Source organism: Heterodontus francisci, chromosome 5 (genome assembly GCF_036365525.1).
Source record: "Heterodontus francisci isolate sHetFra1 chromosome 5, sHetFra1.hap1, whole genome shotgun sequence".
Classification (NCBI taxonomy): Eukaryota; Metazoa; Chordata; class Chondrichthyes; order Heterodontiformes; family Heterodontidae; genus Heterodontus; species Heterodontus francisci.
In genome coordinates, this window is record NC_090375.1 from 67,870,807 (window position 1) to 67,882,317 (window position 11,511).

At 41.3% G+C, this 11,511-nt stretch overlaps 1 protein-coding gene across 4 annotated transcripts in view; it reads left to right on the forward strand.

Annotated features, from left to right (window-relative positions):
* Nucleotides 1-9,883, forward strand: part of cdh17 (cadherin 17, LI cadherin (liver-intestine)) — a 119,433-nt gene extending 109,550 nt beyond the window's left edge. For 2 of the 4 annotated variants that reach the window (XM_068031600.1, XM_068031597.1), the window contains 3 exons: nucleotides 374-493; nucleotides 5,992-6,108; nucleotides 6,230-9,883. In XM_068031600.1, the coding sequence (XP_067887701.1) occupies nucleotides 374-493; nucleotides 5,992-6,108; nucleotides 6,230-6,348 (356 nt within the window). In that variant the 3' untranslated portion in view covers nucleotides 6,349-9,883. The remainder of the gene's footprint in view (nucleotides 1-373; nucleotides 494-5,991; nucleotides 6,109-6,229) is intronic. The other 2 variants (XM_068031598.1, XM_068031599.1) reach the window with 1 other exon arrangement.
* Nucleotides 9,884-11,511: the final 1,628 nt, after the last annotated feature.

Below are 11,511 nucleotides of genomic sequence, written 5' to 3' on the forward strand. Positions count from 1 at the left end.
CATGGGGAGCACATTTCATTCCTGCAGCTCACTCTCAAATAAGGCAGAGGCTGAAAACCCAGACAGCTGTCCTCTGCCTTGGCTGAAGGCTGGAAATCTCCTCATCAACCTGCACTTCTGGATTTATGTTCAGAGCCCAAAATCAGGTCCCTTTTGTCCTGAAGCATTTTTAATTTTAGGAGATAATTTAATAATGCTAATTTGCTTAGAGAAATCAAAATAGTTACTGCATTGCAACAAAATAATCTTAGAATTTTATTTTAACCACATTTGGGGATTAATTGAGGTGAAACTTATTTTTGGAATCCTTTTTAATGTATTTATGAATTCTTGTATCTGAGCAGTGTCACTTCTGCAATGTTTGTCTTCACAGGTACTCATGCCTATGTCACCATGAAATTTGGCCCACATAAGGAAGAAACAGATTATAAGACACTTGTGACAATTACTGACAGTGGCTCTCCACCTCTAGAAGGAAAGACTTTCATAGCAGGTAAAAGTTCATTGGAATCGTCTTAAAATTCAAAGTAGTGTTTAGTGCATTATTGTAATTATTGTACTACATATTACAACAAATGACTTTTTTGTAAGTAACTCATTTTGTTTTGTTTCATGACCCACAAATTCGAGCTTCATGGGTAAAGGAATAGCAAAAACATTACAATTCATCTGGTTAGTCCCAAAAACAAAGATCTCTCAATTGCCCAATCACTCATTTATTTCTGTTAAATCTTTTCACTTTGTCTGTCTCCAATGCTTCTGCATAGTTTATTCCCGACAAGCACTCTCTATACAGTTAAATCTTAACTGTGTGTGCATCTTCCTTTTTCTAAGTTTGAGCCTGTGTCCCCAGTTCTAGAGTTTACAGCAATCTTGAACATCTCAGGGTTTAATTCATCTCTTTCCTTAAATTTCCCAACATTACAACAGTGAATGCAGTTCAAAAGTACTTCATTGGCTGTGAAAGGCAATATATACAATGTGAGCTTCTTTTTTTCTGTTCTCTATTTGAATACTATTTCCCCAAAGCCTTCTCGAGAAGCAACAGCAAAATGAGGAAAAACTTTTTTACGCAGCGAGTGTTTAGGATCTGGAATGCACTGCTTAAGAGTGTGGTAGAGGCAGATTCAATTGAGGCCTTCAAAAGCGAATTGGATAAGTATCTGAAGAGAAACAAATTTGCATGGCTAGGGGGAAAAGGCAGGGGAGTGAGACTAGGTGAGTTGTTCTTGAAGAGAGCTGGCATAGACACAACGGGCTGAATAGCCAGCCACCTTCAGTGCTGTAACCATTCTATGATTCTGTGATAAATTAAGCAATCCCAGTCCTTCTATCTGGGTGTAGAGGGATCTAGGTGTATATGTGCACAATTATTGAAGGTAGTAGGGCAGGTTGAGAAAGTGCTTAATAAAGCATATGGGATCCTGGGCGTTTATAAACAGAGGCATAAAGTATAAAAACAAGGGGGCTAGATTTTACAGCACCACCGATGTCAGCCGTCATGGTGGGGCGGGGAAGGGGTAGGGAGGCGGGGGGGGGCACCGGAAATGCCTCTGCCAGAGGCCTGCAATGAGCCTTGATGCCTGGAAAACCCAGCCCCATATTGCCGGCAGTGGCGAGGCCTTCTGGTAGCCACCCCACCCCCCCCCCCATCCCCCCCACCCACCGGCCGCTCGGCGACAGGAGCAGAATTTAAATATTTTAAACCAATGCAAACAAATGAATTAATCACCTTACCTGCTCCCGACATCCGCCCTGCTCTGATATTGATGCTGGTGACCGGCACTCCCGCGCCTTCGGATCTCTGTTTGGAGGCGGGGAGGTGGCTTTGAAATGGGAATTGGATAATTATTTTAAGAAGAAGAAATTGCAGGGCTATGGGAAAAGGGTAGAGAGTGGAACTAGGTGAGTTTGCTCTTGCAGAGAGCCGGCACAGAAAAAAACAGTCAAATGGCCTCCGTCTGTGCTGTTACCATTCTATGATTCTATGATTTCTGCTCAGATGCTTTAAACTCGTTTTAAATTTGGCTGTTTTTCGGCACTTCTTCCAATGTTTGAATAAACTTGCTGTAATATGGCAACCTAAACTGTACGCTGTACTCCAGAAAGGGTCTTATGGATTTAATATCACCTCTTGGGATTTGTGTTTAATCTCTCTAGCTATGCATTCCAAGATATGATTAGCTTTCCATACTGCTTCTGCTTGTGATAGTTATTTCAGTGAGCTGTCCACCAATACTTCTGGATCCCTCTCCTTTACCAAGCCCTGTAGGTCACAGCTGTTTACTTTATGTTCCCACTGTTTTATTTCCCTTCCCTAGCCTATTCAATTTGTCTTTGTCCACATTAATGCCATTCGCCACTCATTAGCTGTTGCATTCAAGCCTATGCATCTTTGTATTTTGGCTGGACATTAAATTATTCAAGTGCCATGAGAATGGATTTCTTCTGAACATTGTAGGTTTGTCAATTAATGTTAGGTTATGTAAAGTTGCACTGACTGTGCTGTCTACAGGTGCAGTACCAGTGGAATGCAGACACCATTATCTGTTTAATGTGTAACAGATAGGGGATTCCATAATCATGGATATAAAAAGGTGCTTTTGTAACTAACAGAAAGTGCTGAATGGAGGACTGTTATTTCAGTGCTACATGCTGTTGGAACAATAAGCTAAATGGATGGCTGGAGAGATGATGTAAGGAAGCAAATATTTTGATTCCTGGGCCATTTGCACTGGTTCTGGGGAAAAAGTGGCCTATACAAGATGAACACGATTTTAGCTAAATCAAGCTAGGATCAATGTCCTCACTTGGAAAGCAACTAATGCTGTGGAGAAAGGTTTAAACTTAAATGAAGAAGAGAGAAAATTCAAGAGGAGGAGGCAGAAAGGAAAGCAGAATGGGCAGGACTGTAATGAAGATAAAAGAGAAAAGCAGGAAAGTTGAAAAGAACAGATCAAAAGAAGGAGGAATTAAAAGACTGCCAATCAGACAGAGGCAGGATTGAATTGTATGTCTCTAAATTCAAAAAGTGTGGTGAATAAAATAAGTGCGGGTTGCTTCCGGGCTCTGGAGTGGGGGTGGGCCTCTCGTTCAAAGGCACTTAGTGCCTGAACGACGGACCTGGCATCAGGAAGGGAGAGTCCTGCTGAGAGCCACCTCCCTGCCCTTGCTACTGACATCACCCCCCTTCACCCCCTCCCTGCGACCCCCCCACAACCCCGTGAGACCCCTCCCGCCCTGACCTCCTTGTGGCTTGGTCCAACGACACCCCCCTGGGCCTCGGGTAGGTGCTCTCCTGATGGCAGCTACCACCTCCACAGTGATGCTGCTCCGTGGAAGAGCTGCTGGCCTCTGATTGGAGGGAAGGACCTCTGTCGCTGTGGTTGTCTGCTTAAGTGCCTAATTGGCACTAGATTCGGTGGGCCTTCCACAGAAGAGTGACACGGGCCCTTAGCGTCGCTTTTTCTGAATGTCGAGACCCCCGTCGCAGCATAAAATCCCAGCCGAAGTGCCCTGAAGTGGTGCAGGGATTGCAAGCAACAGGTCTCAGTGCCCATCCATGATCTAAAAAATTTCCATTTCCTCTTTTAGAATCTAGTTAGTACCTTGCTTAAACTATCTATTTTTATTAATGCCTCTAGACATGCTCTGTCCTAATACTCTTATTATTAATTCACTAACCCCGATGGAATGTTTTCAGCAGTTTTGAAAGGGAGGGGGTTAGTACCTGAGGAGAAGGAAGATTTGCAATGCCACTTAGCTAAGGACCAGGAAGGGAAATTAGATAGTCGGCAGTTCAGTGGGAATGGGGGTCAAAGTAGCAGGAAGTGGGTCTCTTGGTAACTTGAGCACACAAAAAGAGGGGAGAGAATTCAAAAGGGATGGGGTTGAGGGCTAGGACAGGGGTGTTCTGAGGGAGGTTTGTCTTGGCGGGCAAGGAGAAGGGGTGGAAGCAGCAGAGCTATCTTAATCACCAAGGCTCCTTCGACAGCACCTTCTAAACCTGTGATCTCTGCCACCTAAAAGGACAAGGGAGGCAGATGCATAGGACCTCCACCACTTGCAAGTTCCCCTCCAAGACACGCACCATCCTGTCTTGGAACTATATCACTGTTCTTTCACTTTTGCTGGGTCAAAATCCTGGAACTCCATTCCTAACAGCATTGTTGGTGTACCTACGTCCCATGGACTGCAGTGGTTCAAGAAGGCAGCTCACTGTCACCTTCTCGAGGGCAATTAGGGATGGGCAATAAATGCTGGCCTAGCCAGCGACACCCACATCCCCGAATGAATAAAAAGAAATGGATAGTCTATATTTAACAAAGGAGTCCATGAGCTCTTCACACTTGAGTGAGGATGGTGTGAGCAGAAAAGAGGGGTTTAAGGAGGTGATTAGTAATGAAGAAAACAAGTCACAGGTTATCTTTGTTTTCCAGAAATAATCCTAGAATACTGAATTGTTTCTGCAGAGACTGAGGTCCCATAGAACTTGTTATGGTTGAGACAGATTGGACATGGCTGGTCAAGTTAGTTGTGTGCCAGCTATTCTTAACTCCATGTTATACTCACCACAAAATCTCGATCTAGTCTTTGGGAATTTTACCGGTTGCCATTTCTCTATAGTTGCCAGTTCAGAGGCTGTCTATCTGAGCATGTTAAGACAAATGCTTCAAGGAGGGATGATTTAAGCATACAATACATTCCTTCATAATCTTGCCTATGCTAAAATACTACTCCTGCCAGCTCTTTGCCTTTTATCACACTGATCTGAAATCACTAGTTGTATGTGTGGGGCATTTTCATCTGTGTTGCACTCTTCACCTACAGCTGACACCAAAATTTACTCTGCTCCATTCTATTCAAACTCAAACAAAATTAAGTAAATGAGTTTTATTGTATGGCATAAGATTGCAAAATTATCCAAAAATTTAATGTGAAAGTGGCTGTGTTGGTCTGTGTCGGTAACTCCTAAAGATTGCAAAAGTTAAAGTAAACAAATATGAAAGATAGGGGGAAAAGTACATGTACTGGAAATCTGAAATATTGAAAGAAAAATAAATATGCTGTGTGTGATCATAGTAAAGAAAACATTGAAATAGCATAGAGAATGAAGCCCGTACCCTAAATGCTTACCTATCTCAGTAATTTCTGCTTTTAAAATTTGATATTCCTTATAAAAAAGTACATATATTTAATGAAGTCACTGTACAATTGTCATATTGTACTTACAGAGGAATATATTGCTATATTGGGGTAGACATATCTTTCGGAGATCAGCATAATTTGTCAACGGTCTCTTTGGCTTGGCTGGTCATGAGTATTGATTGTCTTATGAGGGCAGTGTTTGGTCATATTGGCTTTCAGACTTCCTGATAATTCCCAAGATCTCAGTCGAGTCCACATATCACTCCTTCTGACTGGCATGTGTCACATAGATTCCGCACTGCCATAATTTGGGGACTGCATCATCTTACAGCTAGCAGTAGCCCGTTGGTAGCCTGCATGTTTCTGGTGATATTTACATCCAATTAAGTAGATCCAGCAGGCGTAGGTTTGAACATGCAGAGATTGTGAAGTCTCTTTTTTTGGCCATTTGCCAAGAATGGCTAAATAAGAAGGGCAGGAAAAGAACAAATGCAGCATTCCCTCAAACTAGATATAAGCTGTGGTACGCTTGGAATATTATTTGGTTGTCAGGATGTGAATCCACATTTCTTTTTAAAAAAATTTGTTCTCAGAATGTGGATGACCTGATAAGGTCACATTTATTGCCCATCTCACGTTGCCTTGAGAATTGACCTGGGTGTCACACTTATGCCTCTCTTGGGTGTCTATGAGGCTTCCAGTATGCTATGCGCTGTCCCAGTGCCTAGGCATATGATGATATCAGATGCTGCACACAAAGCACCGTATTGATTAGGACATTTATATGGCATTGTATTGATCATATGTGTATTTTATACAGTTTTCTTTGTTTTCCCCCCTCAGTTAAAGTCTGTAAATGCACAGATGCAAAAGTGTGCTTCATTCAGGTAGACACTGAGTCTGGACCATCAAGAGTAGCTCTTGCAGTTGGAATACTGCTTGGAACCTTTGCTGTTATAGGTAGGTGTGAACCAAAAACTGAGCTACAGGCATGTAAGAGCTTCTGATGCTAAAATATAATTTAATTTTTTTTCTAGAGAAGTGACTTTAATAATAACATTAATTCACAATTTTTCCATAGGTTTGATCCTTGCAGTGATATTTTTGAAAATGAGACGCAAGAAAAATGGGAAAAAGGTTAAAACAGATCCAAAAGCAGCACAGACTGGGAATGAAACTATACCTCTGGCTAATGCATAATACTAGAAACTGGAATCCCACACCCGAAGGAAATCATTTCACAGGATCTACTTTGTAGTCTTTTGAGGATCCTTTTCCAAATTCTTCTCTTTTTAATGAGTGACCAAAGTTTTGAATGCAACTTAATTCGGTGTTGATTTTACCAGAAACATTTATTTATAACTAGAATTTTACAGAGTCCTTAAAACATTTAGAAGAATGTGTGCTTGGAGTGAGTTCATTACATTCTATTGTGCCATTAAAAGTACTGTATAATATTTGGAATATCTTTCATCAATCTCACTTTCTAGAACTTTAATTTGAATCTTATTTTGAGTGAATGTGACAATAGAATATTCATTCTTGGAGTTTTATTGGTAGGATCTGTCTGATTTAAAACAAATAATTTGCAATTAAAATTTGATTTATGCCAGTTTGCAAATGTTTCTTGCCGAAATCTCAGTTATGGTAATTTTATTATTTTATTCGCTAAAATCTGTAAAAAGGGATGATTCTGGGTGAGCACAAGACAAGACAATCATATAGGACAAGCTAGTGTACCCTCTGCACTTGTCAAAGGGGCACTGTCTTCATGAATTATATTTTGGCATCCAAAATAAAAGGGCCAAGATTTTCAATATTTTTTTCTAAAAAATGCCTCGGCCTTAAGTTTATACCTGATCTTTTGCTTAATGAGTGAGACGAGTCATGCATCATTTCTGATTTGATGTAGTCACGTGCCACTGATGCAATTTGACCTGATTGTGTTTTATGTTTAAGAAAAATACTTTAGAAATACTTCATGAATACAGTAGACCTTTAAATATTCTGACAGATGAGCAATGCTGAGTTCGGTGATCTCAGCCAGAGCAGCAGTATGGGCACTGCGCTTGGTAAAAGCATCTTTGGGCTAAGGAGGAGAAAAATCAGCCAGGATTTTCATTCCTGAAAACTATAAAGTGACCCCTGCTGCTACACTGGCCATGTGCAAACATCAGATGAAGATATGGTTGGGCTTGGCTGTGATGCTGTCCATGTTGAACAGCCTGACAGCATTTACTATCTAGATTCACGCACAAAGGATGCTCCTGGGCAGAACATTGGATTGCTTCTGACATCTGTGGAGCTGTATCTCAACAAGCATCAATACCTTCAGGAAAAGAGGAGAAAGCAGGAAAGAGAATTAGATGGGTGAAGGTGGGGGTGAAATAGTTGCTGTAAATACACAGCTTCAGTAGCACTCCAGATATGTAGATTTTGTTGTTTGTTAGAATCGTTTGTGTGCCAAAGATGTCTTTCTTCTTGTATTCCCTCTGGCTCTTCATGCCAATGAAAGTACTGTGTAAATAAGATTTATGTTTGAATGATGTTTTTGTGCCAGCTGTTAATAAGTATCTTTCCACTATGTTAATATTAAACTGAAATGTTAAAGGCACAAAAAAGAACAATGCTTCTGATGCTCCTGCTGTGAGAGGATCAAAGGGCAAGTTTAAAAAAAAATGATTAATGCAATTCCTTTGTAATTTGGTGTGATGTGTTTGAGGTGGCAGTAGATATATCGTTGATTTTACTTGTGGAAATTGTTTTTGATCTCAAAGTGTTTTCTACTTAATGGCTGTATGTGCTAATTTTAAAGTGAAAATATCTGCCAATCTGACTTCTTGTGCTCCAGTGGTCATTTCCTTCTGTCCATGATCCTCTCATGGGCTTCCTTCTTACTGGTGCTACTGATAATTAATAGGACAGTGACAGGAATATCATGCTCCAGGACCTGGCCTGGAATGACTAGTTTGTTAGAAATTATTTTTAGTTTTTTTTTAATATCACACTATAATACCATTTTTGAACTTTTCAAAACTCTCAGAAACCCAGTGAGAATAGGGTCTCACCTGTCTGGTTGTCAAATTTAACAGCTTTACTTTCAAGTCAGAGAGAAAACCTAATTATAAAGGTTTATCAAGATGCATACAACTTCTCAAAGCTGATGCAAACAGTCACTGTACAATATCAGTATGTAACCTTCTTTGCGGCATATTTATCTCCTGTGAGAAAAAATATTCTGCAAGACATACATTTGAAATATTTTAATGCAACATTTTCCAAATTGTGGACTGCTCTTGAGGATTATAGTGCTAAGATAATGCAGTGTTGCCCTGAAAAAAATTGAAGTGTGATTGAATATGTTTATAACACTCAAGTAAAAGTCTGCCAGCTAAATAGCGTATTAGCTTTTCCAGTGTGGATATTGGAAATCATCGTAGCACAATCTAAAACTGCGTTGTACCCAGAATCACATTGAGCTTGTCTGAATGTTGTAATTAATTGCATAAATATAGTCCCCAATATCCGACATTAAATAACTAGAAACTCATCTCATCTTTTTTTTTTCTTGTAGGGTCAAATCAAGGTAAATGTATCTGTACAGTAAGTGATGTGATATTAAACGACATGAACCAGAAAGGTCTTAGTTTCAAATGATGGTCATGCTGTTAGCGAATCTTAGTCGGGATGATAATAGGGCCTTACTAATGGCCTCAGCATAGCTGGTCTTGGAAGGGAAAATTAATGAGAATTTCTACGTCCAGTGACTTGAGATCAGCTAAATCAGTACACACATGGGATCAAACCTGGGACCTTTGTGGTCAGTATATCTCTGTTCCACACTGAGCAGTGATCCATTGGAAGAGCACAAATGAAAGATTAAATGCTGAAATGCAAGTACAGCACTTTGAAGTCAGATTGTTTCTATATATATTTAGGAGCCAGGTGGTGTAATGGGTTAGTGCATTTTCCTTTCAGCTATGGTGTCTGGGTTCAAATTAATGGGATTAAAGTTTCCTCTTTCTACTGGCTGTAAGGGTCCTGTGTGAAATGAGTTTGGATAGTCTTAACTTAGCTCCTAGTGCAATACAAAATAGGAAATCTCAGAGAAAGTGGCCACGAGGATAGCTGGTGTGGGTAAAGGAAAATCCAACAGCTGTATTAGGCACATTGTTGGACATAATAAGGGAGAGTGTTGCTGTGCATCAGGCAGGTGCTATCCATGAGACTTGGGGAAGTTTTCTAAACTGGCACTGGGTGCCTAGTTGGAAACCGTCAGATCCTTCTCCTTGTTGCCACTGTATTGTTTTTGTACTTTTTATATGAATCACACAATTCCAAGCTGTAGTATTTTTATTCTTGGTCTAACCTCAATGCTAGGGATGACGAAAACTGCAATGAAATAAAAAACAACTAAGCTACTCTAATGCAACATTTTTGTATGGTCTGGGTATTAAAAAAACAAATAAAAATTGAGAAAACATTAAAAGATTTGTTGGAATACTTATTTAAGAAGTCTATGGGGTTTAATTTTAACATTCTTTTCTACTGTTGTAAACTCAGGTTTTTGTATTTCCCCTGATGATTTTCTGTACACTTCTACTTTGTTAATATGTTGATGCTTTAATTGTTTCATTGAGTCCTTAGCTCTGTGTTTGTTTGTGTGTTGTTACAGCCACATGGTGCGATCTGGGTGGTTCTCACTGTTCAACTACCCACCTGACCGCAGCAAGTGTGTTTTGTTATTAGAGTTTAACCCCTTTGGTGTTTTATTTGTCAAATAAACTGACAGCAACAGGTTTGCTTGTAGGTTTAAAAATGGAGAATTAATTGTTTATTGATCAATATGCTTTATCCCGAAATTGTCGGAACCGCATCTACTCACGCATTCACTTGCAGGCGCACACATACACACACACACACACACACACACAAGAGACAGATAGAGAGGGAGAAAAGGGAAAGTGATTTCTAGTGGGGGGGGGAGGTCACGATAAACCTGTTGAATTCTCTTGGAAAGCAAGTTCTCGATAGGTGCAGGCCTGAGATGATTGTAGATTTCTCTCTTGATTGAAAGTGCAGTTGAGGACGGTAGATAACTTTGAGTTCACTGCTGTTTAATGTAGAGTAGGATTCGACAGCAGGGCATGTGCCTTCTGGCTTTCTGGTAAACAAGCTGCTGGATGCTGCTTCTCTTCTCTTTTTGGCGTCTCTCTCTCTCTCTAGTATGTCTTTTTTATGGTAAAGCTGTGCTATGTCTCATCTAACAGGAGACATTCTGATCTCTTCCCCCATGGTGACCGTACAACGCCCTGGGATATGGTTACTTCACACCTTCTTTGCTTCAGAAGAAGACATTCAATTCTGGAATATTTTAGGAGGGGATGCAGTTGACACCTTTTAGCTTTGAAGATTTTTCCTTTGTCCTTGTCGGACAATTTGAATCCACAAAGGCTAATCCCTTTCTCTTCAGTGGCCATTTTGGACCATTGTTCACTTTTTAAAATAAAGGTCCATTTTTAAAAGACAAGTCAGTTTTTCATAACTCTTCAGAGTTAGTCCATAATTTGTATCATTACATTTCTGGTGTGCATGACAGTGGGCTGGATTTTACGTTCCCGCTGCCAGGAGCAGCGGTGGGTGAAAAAATGCACTGCCATGCTGTAGTACGTGGCGGCTCATCTGAATTTTCCAGTCGGGCTGCCCTCACCAACCCCCCCCACCCCACCCCACTAATCATGGGGCTGGAGGCCTCAGTGATGCTGTGAATGGTGTCAGCTGATGCGTGAGCAGGTGCTGGCACGGTCTTTAGAAGGCAACCAGCCCTGCATGAAAGCTCTTCCTTCATTGTTGTTGTAGTGCTGGAGCAGAAAGGCCAAGAGTGTCTGCAACACTGCACCAGCCTTCAAGCAGCACCCCGGGAACCCCTGTGCCAATGGTGGACCTACGGGAAGGGTGGCCCCACGGTTTAGTGATACCTCCCTGCTCACTCTCCTCAGGCTGCAAGGGAATGGTGAGAGGTCCTTTTCCCCAGCAATGGCAAGAAGAGGACCTCCCGCCTGACCAAGGAAGCCTGGATGGAAATCGCAGAGGAGGTAAGCTGCCATGGGGTCATCCGATGAGACTGGGTCCTGTGCTAGAAGAGGGTCAACAATCTCATGCACTCAGCAAAGGTAAGTGGCACGTTGCAGAGCTGCTCGATTTGAACTGGGTGTCCCCACATGGTATGACACATGGGTGCCACTGCCATGTCAAAGACAGGGAGGTCGGGGAGGATAGATGCCACATGACTAGCAGCCTATGCGCATCAAGTCACCCTCGTTTCCACCCTCCATGTCGCACCCATGACAGGGTGAGTCTGTA